This window comes from Diadema antillarum, unplaced genomic scaffold, assembly GCF_040938485.1.
Source record: "Diadema antillarum isolate AM-2024a unplaced genomic scaffold, OU_Dant_1.0 scf00000061, whole genome shotgun sequence".
Taxonomy (NCBI): domain Eukaryota; kingdom Metazoa; phylum Echinodermata; class Echinoidea; order Diadematoida; family Diadematidae; genus Diadema; species Diadema antillarum.
In genome coordinates this window covers 2,305,468-2,323,657 of record NW_027270950.1, presented here as the reverse complement: position 1 = coordinate 2,323,657, position 18,190 = coordinate 2,305,468, and the positions used below count along the sequence as shown (strand labels likewise).

General features: G+C 39.7%; 1 protein-coding gene across 1 annotated transcript in view; it reads left to right on the top strand.

Annotated features, from left to right (window-relative positions):
* LOC139716142 (tyrosine-protein kinase Src42A-like) overlaps window positions 1-17,601 on the top strand; it is a 77,849-nt gene extending 60,248 nt beyond the window's left edge. The window contains exons 5-8 of the mRNA XM_071627704.1: window positions 3,810-3,971; window positions 8,490-8,668; window positions 15,732-15,888; window positions 17,390-17,601. Of these exons, the coding sequence (XP_071483805.1) occupies window positions 3,810-3,971; window positions 8,490-8,668; window positions 15,732-15,888; window positions 17,390-17,601 (710 nt within the window). The remainder of the gene's footprint in view (window positions 1-3,809; window positions 3,972-8,489; window positions 8,669-15,731; window positions 15,889-17,389) is intronic.
* The last annotated feature ends 589 nt before the right edge of the window (window positions 17,602-18,190 follow it).

The window sequence follows — 18,190 nt, the reverse complement described above, 5'->3', positions numbered from 1 at the left end:
CACCACAAATGTTACTAAAAATTAGATACACACTGCCTCCATTTATGAGCATATGAGCATACATACACATATTTGCGGTAACTCTGTGATATAAAGTTAGCATACAATTGTAATATCCATTGTACATTGTACTTTACTTGGGAGCACTATGGTATGTGGTCTTTCCAATAAGAGAATGATTTTGTATTATGAATAGTTTAGCATAGGTTGCATTTGCTATCTTTTTCAAATGTGTTTTTATTCTAGTTGCATTGGCTTCATGTACAGATGTAGAATGGAAATTGAATTTAAATGGAATGGAATTGAATAGATTGATTGATAAAGCTCATTAAACTTGAACCCTTTGCATAACATGCCAAGCATTTTCACCAGCGTTCAGTAATCTATCCAAACTTGACCTTATTGTAACGTTCAGACGACAAGCCTTAACCTCGAGGTTAGAGCTTGTAGTTAGGGACCGTGAAGATGCACTGGTAGTTAGCTAACCTCGAGATTAGCTCGATGTTAAGAGCCACGAGAAATCTTATGGTTAGCGCTCTAACCACGAGCCACGGGGGGGGGGGGGGGGGGGGGGTCCCACTGGTAGTTAAGCACTGTGTGGACACAGAAATCAACGCGCTCAAAGGGGCAGGAATTTAACCTCAAGGTTTCGTAACCTTGAGGTTAAGATTCGTCATGTGGACGCACATAGTTAGGGGGCAAGAGCTTAACCTCGAGGTTTCCTAACCTCGAGGTTAGGGCGTGTCGTCTGAACGTAACTATTGTAAAGTTAGCAAGCCCACTCAGGTGTAGCAATGTACCTCAGTCTAACAGGATGGCCATGATGACACAATAAGGATGAGATAATATCTATTCATTGACAATTAGCTTCCGGACACCTGTGTCAGTCAGTAAACAATGCCCTCCAGGAAGCCTGCCATCTTTGGAACAAAGCACTGTGAAGGGTTAATAATTAGATATCCCAGGTTTAAATCCCGCCCTATGCATTCATCCTTGGACAGAACTCCTTAACCACTGAGTCACTCATGATCCCAAGTCTATAAATTCTATCAATGCCAAGGGTAATTATTTGCAAAAGGAGAAGACCTTCTGAACAGAATAGATCTGCCCTTCGGCTTGCTTACCACATACAACCGTGTCACTGTGATATCATTGTATACAAAATTGAGAGATAATCGGTTCCGATTTGCCAACTTGTTTCAAGCTTTGATAAAGCAGGGCCTGTAGAGGATGGATGAGATTTCATTCCAGATGTCCAATTGACATTAACCCGTTGAGGACAGACTGATTTTGCTACAACACACATTTCCCCAAAACACCTGCCCCGGCTGCCCAAGTACGCTCGGGACTTGTCCTCAACGGGTTAATGGCACATGACACTAAAAAGGTGAAAATCAGCCTTAGAATGGTTGAAGAAATCATGAGTGTAGTAGTGTGTGTTCTTTTGTTTTAGTTCTTTCACTTTCATCACACCACAAAAAAAGGAAATAAGATAAAGGTCATTATGGCCTCTGTATTACCAGTTATGGCTACAGACATCCTACATGTCTGTGATCCACCACCCTTTCATAAATCCTGAATGACCTGAAGTGACCCAATGTGTCTGCATTGTCTGAACTTGGGGAGATCCCCTCATTTGGTCGGGGTGTGGCACCTGTCATCAAGGTGATAATCACTGGTTAAAGAGCTTAAACTGTCTTTAATGGAGCCAGTGTTTCCCCCCTTTCCCTCTCCCTACCTTTTTCAGGAAGTACCCTATGTTGAGTACATAAAGGGCGGATCCAGGAATTCCGTAAAGAGGGGGTGCCTTTACAAAATTAAAGGGGGGCGCATGCTCTCTTGTCCATTTTTTTCTTATTTCTTTTGTTTAAACAAAAAAGGGGGGTGCACCCAGTGCGCTCCCCCCCCCCCCCCCCCCCCCCCGATCCAATAATTGACAAGGAGGGCAGTGTGGCAATATGCTGCATGGTTTCGTCGGTATTGTTTGTGTTCACTTTTAGAATGCATTACAGTACAACACAATTACTCTCTGTGGATGTGATGGAGATGCGCTGATTTGTTACCGACTGTTGACGAAATTTGCAATTTCCAGTTCCGGGTACCAGCTGGCTGCTGATTGAATCAATTTCGGAGAGCAGACAAAGAGAGAAAAAGGAGAAGATGAAGAAGAGGAGGAGGAGGTGTTTTCCAACAGGATGGTCATCAATAAATTTGTTTGTGACCTCAACGAAGTACACATTACAAGTACAACCGAGCCATTGTTCATCGAACTGGTTTCTGAGAATTTGTTATGTGTGCCCAGGTGGCTCTCAGCCATGTAGTTGGGGAGAGGTGGAGGGATGGGAGGTTGGGAGGGGGACAATGTGTGTTTTTTTTTTTGTTTTTTTTTCTCTCTCTTTCTCTCTTTCAATTTCTTTTTTCCCCCACTCTCAGGTCCTTCTGCTACTGCATATATTTTGAATAATGATGCATGATTAGTAATACCGTACCCCAATACAAACCAAGACAATGAACGTGCAATGATTCATTTCATGTGTGTGGTTACCGTTTTTATGTTTCTACATCAAAGTTGAGGTTCAATCCATATTGTAATATTCATATGAAAACATGATAAGTCATTGTCACAGTCATCTGAAGTCAGAAGTACAGATGTACCTTGAAGTCTCTTTTTCTTCCTTTTCAAATAGTAACAGTAATGTGAGAATGATATAGAATAATTTTGAAGGTCTGACACTAGAGAATTTTACTTTCTCTCTATTTGTGATTCTGTAATGCATCTTTGAAGTCTTGATGTCTTCATCGTAGAAGCCATTTTACCCTTTGTTTAATACAATGCCGGTAGAAATAGTAATGATACTGCTGATGAAACGAATACTAGTAATGATAATACATTCAACAGTATCTGAGAGATTATAGATGATGATTAAGAATACCGATGATGATGACAGTGTTTAAGAGATTATGATAACTTCTACAATTATGAAAGATACATACACAGAAAGATACATGTGACATGTACATCACACAATATGAGGAGTCTTTGCTTTATCAGAAGATTTGAATGCTTTTTTTCCACTCTGAATACAAAAAAGTAAATACCTTAACCCATTCCACACTGAATTCTGAAATGCCTACAGACTTAAAGGACAAGTCCACCTTCATATACATAAGGATTGAAATAATGCAGCAATATTAGTAGAACACATCAGTGAAAGTTTGAGGAAAATTGGACAATCCGTTCAAAAGTAACAAATATTTTAAGTATCTGTGCAGTCACTGCTGGAAGAGAAGACTACTACAGTGTATGATGTCACATACGTACAACTATATAAGGAAATTGAAAAGAGAATTTCACAAAACTTTACTTTTTGAATAAAGTGCACAGTTCTTTGACTTGCTACTGACGTACGTTAAAGGTAATATTATTCCCCCTGCCTTCTGAAAGAGAGAAGTCAAGTGTTCTTTTGTTATGCGAGAAAAATGGAAATATGTTGAATTTTCTTTATTCTTTCTTTATATTGTTGTACTCATGTGACATCACAAGCTATAGTAGTCTTTTCATCCAGCCGTGACTGAGCAGTTACTTCAAAAATTCATAACTTTTTAACGGATTTTCCGATTTTGCTCAAACTCTCACTGATGTGATCTGCTAATATTGCTGCATTCACTCAACTCACATGTCTATGAAGGTGAACTTGTCCTTTAATACGCAGGCTTCCAGGTTCCTGCACCGAAATGGTTTACAAATAATGATTCTAACTGTCTTTCTCTCTCTCTCTCTCTCATCATCTCCTTCCTCTCCCATGTAGATACCATGAACACGGATGATTTCCTCAAGGAGGCACAGATCATGAAGAAGCTGCGACATCCCAAGCTGATCCAGCTCTACGCCGTCTGCACCCGCGACCAGCCCATCTACATCGTGACGGAACTCATGGTCAACGGCTCTCTCCTGGAATTCCTGCAGAGTCGTAAGTGTTGTTGAGGGGCAGGAACTATAGTCTTGGTTCCAGGCATAATGGCCAATTTACTTGGTCAGGTGGAAATTGATATTTAGAAAGAAAAAAAAGTACATTGCTTCCATTGCACACAACAAAGGACCCAGCCCTATCCTGTCCAGATTCAGATGATTGAAACCCCTTTAATTTTTTTATTTTATTTTTTAGAAACCACATGAAATATTATATATATATATAAATAGCAAAGAAAATGTCACGTTTTATTGGTGTTTCTGCATACTGCTACCTCCTGAGTATATTCACTGTGGAGATGATCAATGGGTCTCATCAAATATTGATCCCAGAAAGAGACAACATGCCCTCCTCTTTTTCCTTCTCTACCATTCAAGTGGAAAGAAGACTTTTAACCCATTAGCACTCACTCACACACATTATACATACACTGTACTTATCTTGAGGACATATAAATCCATGTCAAGCTGTCAATCCCTCCCCCATCAAAAAACAAAACAACCCCCCCCCAAAAAAAAAACAACAACAAACAACAACAACAACAACAACAACAACAACAACAACAACAACAACAACAACAACAACAACAACAACAACAACAACAACAACAACCACAAATGAAAAACAAGACATGGAAAAGAAAAAGAAAAAAGACAACATTTTCATTGCTTACGGTTTTACTGCCATTTTCTTGAAAGCTAGTTATTAATATCGTCTGAGCATAACATTATGCTAGGTGCATGGTAGTTTCATACTATTATACAAATTGTAAATGAACACCCCGTCACATTTATCCACCACATGGGCGGAAACTCAGACTGTCAATATTACGTAAAGTTAGTGTTACTTAATTCCAAAGAAATCCATGATTTCCTTGTCTGTCCCATATGGCGATTGCTTTCCTCACTTTTGGAAAGCTGTTCTTCCCGATCCCATTGCCATTACTCGACACATGCTATACAATTGTCTGGCTTCAATTATGAGTACTGCCCAGATCTTCTGATGTAATACTGTATAACTTTGATTTCAAAAAATGTGGAAGAAAATAAACAATGTACTAGTATAGTGCTACAATAAGAATGAGAGTGTATTCACAACAATGCTCAATTTCATAAGTCTTTTGAAGGCCTGGCATATATTCCGTTGGGGTCCCCCAAACTGCATTTGAACATGTTATATCAAAGCCTCTCAATCTTGCCAAAAGTCTGTTTTCCCCCTATTTTAAAGTAAAATCATTGAAGGTTGATTTATGAATTCCAGACTAAGTACTGAGCAATAATAATGCATGCTGTCCATGCTAATTTATCAGCGTTACGTGAAACTGATGTGGAGCACAAGTGTGGAGAGTTTTCGCACTTGGTGAAAAACTTGTTTGCAAACATATCCAAAACATGTTTCACGCTTCTCGAGTCATTCTTGAACTCAAGACCGAGCCTTGAGCAGAAATGATGTTTCCTGTCCGTCGTCATTTATCAGCATTACATGAAGAATTTGGTGTGACGCAGAGTTTTGGGAGTTTTCACACTTGGTGAAAAACTTGTTTGTGAACATAATAAAAATACGACTTCTATCACACTTCTTGAGTTATTCTTGAACTCAGGACTGAGCCTAAAGCAGAAATGAAGTACCATGACCATCTTCATTTTAACACCAACGCTACTAAGAGTTAGACAATGTAGATTTTGGTGTGGAGCGTAAGTTTGGAGAGATTTCACACATGGTGCAGAATTCATTGGTAGATATGTGTAAAAACATGTTTCACACTTCTCGAATTAATCTTGAACTCAAAACGGAGCCATACATGTAAGTAGAAATGATGTACCCATCCATCTTCATTTGTACGCAATATACGGTGTACTTGAAGAACTTTGTGTGGAGCAGAGTTTGGAGAGTTATCACACATGGTGAAGAACTCATTTGTAAACATCATATATAGAAACATGTGTATTCTTCGTGAGTTACAAAATTGTACTTTTATGTAAAAGCTTACTCAAATGTTGTTCGTCAGATCACTTTTGTCTGCGCATCATCCGGAGATGCCTTCTGGTCAAATTTGGCTCAATTCTTGATGGGCATTTGCAGTTTTGATAGATACAGGCCTCTGAGCTACAATGGACGAGTTGTATCATAGCTTGACTTTGAGTTCATTTCCGCCAGTGGTGCGTGTGTTCACGTACATGCTCTTGCATGTAAAGGTAATGAAGAGAGTTGCATGTGTGATGAACAGACCACGGAGTTGGCGATACAGCTGTTTCGTTGAAAGTCTCTTTAATACTGTGAGCAGACTGCAAGAAGACACGTTTCATTGAGCATCTGAAGACTTTGTCATTCTCAGCGTGTCTGGAGCATATGGTTTGTACACGTTTCCCAAACATGATTATAACCTACAGTAGTTCTATTTTAATTTGCAGTCTGAAACCTCTCTTTGACTCAGGAGCCTTGAAAGCAAGTGAAGCGGGACCTCTGTATTTTGTGATGAGGCATAACATTTGTTTGAAAATGCTTCAAGTGCATGCACATACTGCTATTTGTGATATTGGCTCTTTTCCAGTGCTAGTGCTGTATTTGTTCATTGCATGGAGAATAATCGTTACACTTGTGTGATTCAGTCTAAAACCCCCCACCCCGACAGGACAAACGAAAAAGTAAAATGTGTTTGATCACTTTGGTGATTCTTAGCCAAATACGGCTCTGGGAATTACCGGTATCCTGTCTGTAATTACCTCACTGAAGTTCGAGTTTGTTCGTGTTGGATCAGTGTAGTGACAGGACAGGGTTACGTGGGAGAAAACGTACGTGTGACGACGGTGGGTGTAGGGGGTTGCATTTGGGGGTTAGAAGTTCAGTGTGAGATGGAGTGAGCAGCAGACGGTGGTAGAGTTGATGGCTTTTACAGAACATCTTCTGGTGAGGAACCGCCTCACTTTATACCCAGTATTATATCCAGAGTTTAGCTACAAACATACATGGTATGATGAGCACTCCTTTGGAGTAAACTTGAACAGCAAAACACTTCAATACCTACACATTTGTACATTCTTTTTCACTAAGTCACGATACTCTGTGATGTGTGTCCCTTCTGATACGTTGTACATGTACACATTGTCTTTTTTATTTCTCTGCAATTTAAGCAGAGTGCATACACAGATATGCATTGGTAGGACTATGAGTAAAGGGTATTGCAAGATATAATATGTCATCATGTTCACCTCCAATAGTAATCAGGATTCCTTTTTGCACAAATCGAGGCAGTGGAGGCAGCGAAATCTCCTCCAGCGAGATATGCCTTTCATCAGGGCCGCAGATGTTTTTGTGTAACCACTACTAGACACTAGAAAGTTATAAGGTGGTGCAAGTGTGAATAATTTACGCATTGATGTAGAAGGAGGAGGAGTGGTTTTATGCAGCTTACTGTGTGTAGATTTCAGACTTATGACGCAGACAGCTTGGCTTCATAGCACTGTATATATGGCATATCCATCGTCAGGAAACTGCAGTCCCTTTAATAAAGAAAAGACTTTTGATCTCGTGTTGGGTTCATATCTTTTTGGGTTCAGTGACTTGCATGAAAACAGAGCGGCACTTCCAACGTATAAGAAAACATGCAGAGGGTGTACCAGCAAGTCAGATTTCGAGACAAAAATAACACACTTTCCAGAGTCCCCAACCCCCCCCCCCAAAAAAAAACAAACAAAAAAAACAAAACAAAACAAAACCACACAAAAAACAACAACACACACAAAAAAAACCCCCAGCAACAGCAACAACAACCCACAAACACACAAACAGATAAACAATGATTATGCAAGTAATGATGAGTCAGACTTGTTGGGAATATTTTGTGTCTGGTGGACATGGAAGCATTATGTATTTTGAAAGGTTTGTATAGGTAGTATATTAAAGCGTGAATATGAAAGTGTTGGATGATTTGCAATTTGTGATTCTTCTTATTTCAGTGCTGCCCAAGACAGAAGACACACTTTGTACGATGATACAGGTGTATAAAAGTTTTGAAAAATGTTGCAGAAATGTAGCAGAAACTAAGCTGGATGAAGCAATTCTTATTTGCAACAATATTTTGTAAATCATATCAAATTTATTTTTTTCTTTCAATTTCAATAGCCAAATATGATAGAAATCATTTAAGGAATTCAATTAATTGGGAATGAAGAATCTTGTTGCAATTGTCTTTCAGATGTTTTGTCATATCAAATCTCTTCAACTAGCATATCTACTCTACTTGCAAATTTCAACAAGTACAGTGTATGTTTGAATAGATGAAGAGTTTTATATTACTGTAAATGTAAGAGCAAATACACTATATCTATTTCTATCAATTTGAGATTGAACCTGCTGAAAAACAAAGACAGTAATTAAAATATATGTTAAGACCATCTCCAAAAGTATTTCTTGTTTCTCTGACTTTGCATTCATACTCTGGATATATTCAGAGACATAATGATTGTTTTGAAGTCATTAAATGATTATTTTGCATTATTTGACATTTGACCCCTCCAGCCAAGGGTCACTCGCTGCAGCTGAGGATTCTGATCGACATGGCGGCCCAGGTGGCGGCCGGCATGGCCTACCTTGAGTCACAGAACTACATCCACCGGGACCTGGCGGCCAGGAACGTCCTGGTTGGCGAGAACAACATCTGCAAGGTGGCCGACTTTGGCCTGGCCCGGGTCATCAAGGTTAGTTTCTGAGTCTGTCCCCGGTCAGTTGCGGGGGTTTAAACCCAAATCAAACATCACGTCCTGAATTTCACAAAGGCAGTTTAAAATCGAATCTAGGGCTTAAATTTGGTAGGTGGCGTGAAACAAGCACTGAATTTGGGCTCCTTGCAGTCAACATTTGCAAGTCCTATGAACTAGATTTAAATTGCCTTTGTAAATTTTCATGCAATTAATGTACCGAGGAATCATGTTTGTTTGTTTGTTTGTTTTTTTTTTTTCGCTGAGCAGAGTAAGGTTGATGGCTTAAAAGGTGGGGGGGGGGGGGGGGTGGGAGGTCTCCATACATGTGTCTTTCACAATGTCTACAGGTCCATTCCCTAGCATACATGGGGAGTGACACACCCTAGGTTCATGCTTCTCAACCTTTTTAACCTGAGGCCCACTTTGGCTTATATTTTTTTAATAGTTTTTTTAGTTTTTTGTTTTTTTTGAGGCCCTGGCAGATTGAATACAAATCTTTTTATTACTATTTTTGGAAGACATCGCAGCCCACCTGCGAGAGTTTTGCAGCCCACTGGTTGAAAAGCATGGCTCTAGATGGTTTATGTGTATTTATAGGTGTGACTGTCCCCTTTAAGGAGGGAACGTGGCTCCTCTTAGAAGGCAGCACACCATAGGAAGTGAACAACACTCCATTCACAGGAGTATGTCATTAGGAGGGAACTTCATAATGCACCAGGATGTCGGAATATTCAAAGGGAGACATTTGGATGTCGTGATATTCGAGGGAGACGTTTGGATGTTGAAACATTGAAGGGAAACGTTCTTTCTTGAAATCAATATAGAGACACAATTCATAGCATGAGACATCACTATCTTCTGATTTTCACAGTTAATAATTATGCAGTACCTGCTGCAAACTATTAAAGGGGATGGCTAGTAACTGATCAGTGGGAATCAGTGGGAATGCTGGAGGATGATTGTTCCAATCCTTGTGGGATTCATTTAAGAGTACACTATATATCTATTCTTGTGTGAAAATTATTTGCTTCAGAATGGTCTCATATTCAAGTAATGTGCAGTTTAATGTTTCCAGGTAAGCGTCCCTGGTCAGTGACAGGGCATTAATCTGCACATTACTTGAATATGAGACCGTTCTGAAGCAAATAATTTTCACACAACAGTAGATATATGATGTACCCTTAAATAAATCCCACAAGGATTGGAACAATCATCCCTCAGCATTCCCACTGATTCCCACTGATCGGTTACTAGCCATCCGCTTTAAGGATTAGAACCAGCACTAGCTGTCAGGTGGAATCTCGGTGGTCTAGTGGATAAGATGCCTGTCTGGAGATCAGGAGATCGTACAGGTTTGAATCCTGATTGAGTATGTACATTGTACAATGTATGCCCATTATTTCTTTCATTATGGCTTCTACTAAAACACTGATCAATTCAGTGCTTATTTACATACATGTACGTCGATGCAGGGGAATGTGTTAATCATTTGTAATAAAAACAACTGGACAGAAGAATTTCATGAATTTGAATAATCACTGGATTTTTTCCCCAATAGGGGGGCACATAGACTAAGGGGGTTCCTAAAAGAAGGGGTTCCCAGATCAAAGGGGTCTAGATCTGATGTGACATGAGGGCATGTTGTAGAGTAATGGCATCAAAGCAGTCGAGAGAAAAACAGTATTTTTTGCTGCACGAGGAAAAGCTTCCTGTTTGTGCAAAATGATACTTCAGTGATATGACAACTTAGAGCAGGGATGGGTCTCGCGTGTCAGTGAGAATTAGGGGCATTGGAGAGTAATGTACCCTAAATTACAGTATCGTTGATATGTTTCGTGCCTGTAGATGGGGTATGATTCATTGTTTAGTCTCTTCTTCCCTCCCTTTAATGACTCTCATAGAGTGAGTGTGTGAATAGCTAAATGCTCATACACATGCACTCTTGAACACTGGACGAACAAAAATTTTGAATAAAAACAAAAAAATTGCTGCAGGAGTGTGTATGCTGAAGGCCACCAACATTAGATTGACTGTAGGAATTACATTGTACATGAAAATATCGTCTATAGTATTTCCGAATACTTGCATGTTTGTTTGTACATCTGTAAAATTCTTCATATTTTTTACTGCTGGATCATCCAATGTTCACACTAAAAGTATTTTACATTTGTATAGTGGTGCAACGTTACCCACATTCATACTGTGTTTAAACATATTCTGCATACGTCGAGGACTCATTGTGGAATACACATGGCTAGGAGTGTAGTAGAGTGCTTGGCATCAGCTTTTGTAAATGGCTTTATATTTACTGAGAAGTGTATATTGTGACTCGGAACACAATTTCGTGTGACAGGGCTGTCAACCTTGAGTGAGAGTTTGGCGTGAGACACTGCGAGGGAGCGGAGCGACCTCCTGGCTAGCGCCTGGCGGCCTGCTGTGCGGCCGTACGTACGTACATACTACGTACACAGTCAGTGTATGTAAAGTGATGTAAAGCACACGTCATAGCCATACATGTACTGTAATTTGCCAAAAGTACAAGCTACGCTCACGTGGTATAGGTAGAAACCAATCGTAATCCAATAGCTCGTCTTTGCGTGCGAACCGAAAACGATTATTTTTGGTTAAGCTTTACACCCATGCGGGAAAATCTCGAAATTTTGGGCTTGGGCATATCGATATTCGGAATATCAGATAATTTAGGGATATATTTATTTTTGTAGTCATACTTTCCATTTTGGGGGTTTAGCGTGAGATTTCGTTTATCAGAGTGAGACAGTCAAAACTGGTTGAATTGCATGAGTCTCACGCTCAATGCGTGAGAGTTGGCAGCCCTGATGTGATAATGGTACATGAATGTTGGCATTTATGCTATATGGGGCAGTTCAAATGTGTGTTAGCATGTTGTTAAGTTCACAAATGTCAGTCGATTGGCAAGATCCCTAGATACACAACCATCACAAAATATATGGCGTGGACAATGTCTATGTACTGCTCTATCAAGGCAGGTCTCTGTCTGACGTTGAAAGTTGTGCAAAGTTTGAATCAGTGTGATTAACGCTTATCCTCAATGGGTTAATAGAAAGTAGAATACACACTCCCATCAGATCATGAGTATGCAGCAGGCTTACAGTTTAGATTGAGATAAGATGGCATAATGTTATTCAAAATTAATGATGTTAATAAGAATTTAACAGAAAGTTCCATCCTGACATTATGTTGCTTTGTATCAAACCAAAAATTCAGAGAATTAAATAAATGAAAAACGAAACGAAAACAAAACAGACTTACTGAAAAAAATTATGAACTGTTAGATTTTAGAGAGTAAGACGAATTGGCAACTCTGTATGGTCTAAGTGTTGAGAGGCTCTCTATTCAGTTTGTACACAAAAAGGTCTCCTCAATGCCAAATTCATACATCGATGCAGTTGAAATTCAGAAGTGCCAATTTGATGATGAGAGGTGAAGGTTTCTGCATTCTTCAATCTGCCACAAATTTCAGAGAATTAATGTTCACGTTTTTCTAAAGGAAAAAAAATGATGAAAATTGTATCTTTTGTAATATGAAAGTGCAGATTTGATGATTTTTACCAGTTCCGACTAATCTTTCATCGATGCAGTTGAAATCCAGAAGTGCCAATTTGATGATGAGAGGTGATGGTTTCTGCATTTCAAAAAAAAAAAAAAAAAAAAAGGGGTCCTCATGGGATGTGATGAATTGAATGATTATTTTTGTGTTGGGGGAGGGAGAAGCCAGTACTCAGAAAGTGGCACACGATGTTAGCAAAGAGAGGATATGATGAAAATGAAAGGATTTGGGAAGGAGGGGGAGAAGAATTACGTTTCAAGGTTGTCATGTCGAATTCTCGATTGGATCACGCACGATCCGAGTTCCGACATTTAACGCCGCTTCCGCCCTGGCAGTTGTTCAGATCATCAGGCAGTCGTGGGCATCCTACACTGTAGATGTGTAAGGGGGTCTTTGTTGCTGTGGGAAACTGGGGGTAGAAGTGACAGGAAATTTTTGGAGAAGTTGGTTTACCGTCACGACAGCAGATGCTGCAGGTTATAGAGTGTGTTTTAGAGAATTGTGCTTATTTCATCTTCCATCTGTGATCTTTTAAAGACAGGCATTTCGTCTGTATTTTTAAAAAAGTATGCTAAAATATTGTTGGAAACACATAAGCCATTCTGTGATGGTACACACAGTTCCTTAGCCTCTGAATTAAAGAATGGTCATTATCATTGTAAATGAATGGTCACAGTGGCAAAGTGAAGTTCAAAATTTTGTACTAATGCTGACTTCACTATTCAAAACTGGTCCAAGTATCAATATAACCAAGTTTTGTTTAAATTGTTTTTGTTTTGCTTAGATAGGAAGCTTTAAAAGTTTTTACCTACCGCAGTTCGTTTGTATTGGCAGTTACAAGGACCGTACAACAGTACTTCATGACCTGAGATAATCTTAAAAATGCTTGGTACAATTGTATGAAAGGGCTTATGCTATCATTGGACCTACAGTACAACCACTCATTCAAAGCACACATTTTGCTTTCCAAATTTCAGGATATGAGGACTTGTAGTCTGTCTGCTTTATAAATCTATGATGACCTGATTTCTTTGTGTTTTTCCATTTGCATGCAGTTCCTTTGTATGATCGTTTTGTCAACCCCTATTGTTGATTATGATCTCACTCACTTGGACAGGCTCTAGGATGCCAAACTGATTTTACGTCAATCCATTTGACACCCTCTTTTTGTTTTTCAAGGTGAATTTCCTATTCAAAAGTGCTATAACAGCCTATCACCGGTTTGCAGTCATTGCCAAGAAGTTCTTTATAGTCTTCTTTACTTTACAGATTATGACGTTATGGGGCATATTTGGTTTACTTTGGCACTTTGAATTGCATTATTACAAAGGATCATCAACGTCTCTCAAAATACACTTTCTTTCCTGGAAGTTAGCCACAACAGTATTCTCCTTCAGGCTGATAGTCACTACGCAATGCAATATGTAGTCATCAGCTCTACGGTGATGACGTAAAAATAGAAACTTCCACCTAATAGAATGACCCCATAGTATTTCCGTTCTGCATCTGATGCCAACAAACTGCTGAATGAATCGCTGATATATTATGTCACCTGACGGTCAAATCTCAAAAAGTGTGCACTAGTAAACGTCAATGCAGCATGACTTGCAAAGGTTATTACAATATACCTCTTTTGATGAATCCTCAATTCTGATTGGTCAAAAGTGCAGTCACTAGTTTTTGTTATACTGCCTGGCAGTTAGCATAAATATCTTAAATTGTTAAAATGGGATAGTGTATATAAAACAGATATTGACTGCTTCTTTTTGGGTCATGGTTAAAACCATTTGCCCTTGGTGATTTCTCAACAGTAGTGTGCCCCTTGACTCACCTCTGGGCAATGTTGTAGTTTTTAGTGCCCCTCAGAGCAGTTGATATTTGCACATTGGCACATAGGGGGAAAAAAAAAATCAAAATTTAGTCTCTACATTGATTCTACTTGTCAGGCTGTTGTTTTGTATTTTTGTCTAGGTATAAGATTTGATTTAATTTGATTTGGTTTTTGTGACTGCTGAAGAAGCAATGAATGCTTGTCAGTAAGCATCAATGAGACAAATGACTGTAAGTCCCCTCCCAGATACAAGGCAGGGAGAAAATAGTGCCTCGTCTAGGGGCACAAGTGCAGCTGCCAGGGAGCTTGAACCATAGACTTTGTGATCAAAAGTCTGTTGTATTCTCCACTGAATCTCAACAGCTTCTTGTTTTAAGCACTTGTCATAATGTTTGTGTGATGAATACAAAGTCCTGGCTTGCCAGACATGAGTAGTATGTGTCTGTGGTTAGTTTATAGAGGACATTGGGATTAGCACCCATCAAAATTCCCCTGCCAAGTGCTGACAGATGACGAATCCAACAAAAGTTGTCAGTGACTCGGTTTGGAGGCACATATCAAAGTAATGATGAGTTTGGGGTTTCATAGTGGCCATTATCTTCATTGCAGCTGTTTGTATCTGCAATATGCGGTAACACAAGTGATACATGTAGTTGTCAAGGGTTCTCTGATTGTTCGTAGAGTCTTCACATTTCATTTGTACTATTTAACAATATTATTGTGTTATTCAACAGTCAGCACATTCTATTCTTGAAATGTTAATGATTAATTGTAAAATGCAGAATATGGAATGGTAAAAAAAAAAAAAATGAATAAGAGAATGTAACCCTGCACCACAAAACCAACGAAAAGTCGCCAGACACTGAAATTTAGTTGAGGGCAGATTCAAAAGGAGCAGACGTATCTATAAAATGATGTATAACTCAGTTCAAATGGACTCTCCTAATCAGCCAAAATATTGTAAAGAAAGCACACACTCTGAAAAAATGTATACCAAGAAAAGAGGCTCTGAAGTGTAGTGTCTGTTCAGGCGCTTAATCCTTCCAAGCCATGCTCTGTGCATTAAATGGGACAAAAAACAGGATGTAAAACTCCTTAGCAACAACAATAAAGAGATTAACAGATTAGGCTGAAATTGAGCTTGCTCTATTGACACATTCTACCCATGACTAATACCAACTTTCAAAGCAGTAGCATCATCCTTTCAGATGTTATTGTAGGTGATAGTGAAGAGTGTGTAAAGGATTTTGAAGAGATGAAAAGGGGAATGTACACTGTACACCTGTAAGACATACCTAATCACACTATTCTACAGAAAAGTGGTCTAGAAAAACTGCTTAAAACACAATTTCTCATTTGTTTTATGATCCCAAACTTTAGAATAATGTAGAATATCATCACCATCATTTGTATCAACATCATCAACATAATCATAATCATTATCATCATCACATCAGTGTCATCATCATTCACATGATCATTGATAGAATCATCATCATCATCATCATCATCATCATCATCATCATCATCATCATCATCATCATCAACATCATTGTTACATCAACATCATCATCAACATCATCACCATCATCATCTGGTGGTAATTGAATTCTCCTTTTTTGTCTCCTTGCCCTCTCCAGGATGAAATCTACGAGTCCCACGTGGGAGCCAAGTTCCCCATCAAGTGGACAGCGCCGGAGGCAGCCAACTACCACGCCTTTACCATCAAGTCCGACGTCTGGTCCTTTGGCATCCTCCTGACAGAGATCATCACCTATGGCCGGATACCCTACCCAGGTGGGTGCAACCTTTCACCTTTAACCCTTTAGGCCCAAATTCATGTGAATTTGGGCCTTTATGTGCCAAGGCACTCTGTGTAACTTGCCAAGCCTCTTCATCAACATTCAGTTTAGCAGGCCTTCAAACGTGATCTAGTTGCAGATTAGTGAGCCCGATCAAGTGTAGCAATGTGTCTTAGTTCAATGGGAAGACCATGCTCAGATGGTAGGGATTAATGGGATTAGGTGATCTCTATTCATTAACAATTAGTTTCCAGACCTTCAACCCTATATGTGCCGAGGCACTCGGGGTAGCTTGCTATTAACCTACTGAGGATGGACTGATCTTGCTATAACGCGCATTTTCTTTGGGCAACTGCCCGAGTTAATACTCGGGACTCGTCCTGCATCAGCATCCGACATTCCATCCAAACTTGACTGAGTTAAAGATTAACTAATTCACTCAGGTGTTCCAATGTGCCTCGTTCCATTAGGAAGGCCATGGTGATAGAATAGGGATTTAAGGGGGATTAGTTAATCTCTATACATTAACAATAAGTTTCCAGAAATCTGAGCCATTTGGGAGCAAAGCGCTCTAAGGGTTAAATGATTAAGGGTGTGGGTTGAATCACCTGCCCCTTCATGCCAGCAACAGATTCCTCAAGTGTCCGACTTATTTGCTGTAAAAGGGCATTTTACAGCAGGCAGGTTAATTTGGAAAACCCACATTTACCTACAGACCTGTGACAATCTCTCAAGTTTGATCTCCTGTGTCCATCTTGTTCAAAGCAGGGAAAGCTGTTAAAAACTAATGAAGAGGTACATTGTAGTTGGATAGATTTATTCTTGGTGTACATAGAAAGATCATTAACAAAATGAACAGACATTATAGAGAGGTATAGATACATGTCCTGTAGATAGACAGGTAGATAGATAGATAGATAGATAGATAGATAGATAGATAGATAGATAGATAGATAGATAGATAGATAGACACTGGTAGATAGATAGATAGATGCCAGTAGATAGATAGATAGATAGATAGATAGATAGATAGATAGATAGATTGATAAATAGATGGATAGATGGATAGTTAGATAGATACAAAATAGATAGCCTGATGAATAGGAACTACTAATGCTAGGATAACATCATACTGAGGTTATGAGAAAGGAGTGTTAAAAAAGATGAGACAGGAAATTGGGGACCCATTTCATAAAAAGTCAGTATGACAGCAACTCTTGCTGGAATGGCAATTGTCATGGTAACGATAAGAATCCAGCTTCCTGATTGGCTGTTGCTATTGGAAGTTGCCATTCCAGCAAGAGTTGCCACCCCAACATCTTTTATGAAACGGGGCCCTTGTGTTTGCTCAGTGTTTTGAAATGCTGACTGATGTACACTTGATATTAAAAAGCTAGAGACTTTGATGAATTCACCAACAGCACTTCTTGCATTTAATGGTCATCCTGATGTGGTTGTTACCCGCTTTCTCTCTCTCTCTGTCCCTCTGCCCCCAGGCATGACCAACAAGGAGGTACTGGACAACGTTGACCGTGGCTACCGGATGCCCTGCCCGCCCGGCTGCCCGCCGGAGCTCTACGAGATTATGCTGGAGTGCTGGAAGTCCAAGGCTATGGACCGGCCAACCTTCGAGACCCTGCAGTGGAAGCTGGAGGAATTCTTCGTCATGGAGGGCGAGCAGTACCGCGAGGCGTCGTCCATCCGCTGATTGGTCAAGCCACATGTGCAGCCCTTGCAGGTCCCGGCCCGTACAGTGTGTGTGAGATGCGATCGGGGAGGTCACATTCACCGGGACTGGGCACATGTCATGGAACGCGTCTGCGACGCCATGGAACGCAATATTGCCTGAGATTCTCCATGTATCCCTCATGTCTACTTGGACTTCTTCGGAGGTGTTCATCCTTTTATTCTTTTTGCTTGCATCGTATCCAAAGAATCTTCTCGGCAATGACTCCTTCTCGGGCAATAGAGTGTTCTTGTGCCATGACTTTAAAAAATGTGAAGAGAAAAACTCTGTAAGATATTATGTGCAACTTCCTCCGTAGGAGCGCAATTTGACTGATTTTATTTCAACTGCCAAGTTCTTCGGTGGTGTATGATACTGAGGTTATATGTTCAAACAGCAAGACTTGTACCATTACACCAAGACAAAGCTGGCCGCTTTTCTACCCCATTTTAAGCTTTATTCTTGCTGTGCTGATGTCTGATGTACGTGTAAATGAACCCATGGAGCATCAATGATTATAAGTGACCATGTGTCCATCTACTGTGATTTTGTAATGTATAGTGAGGATATG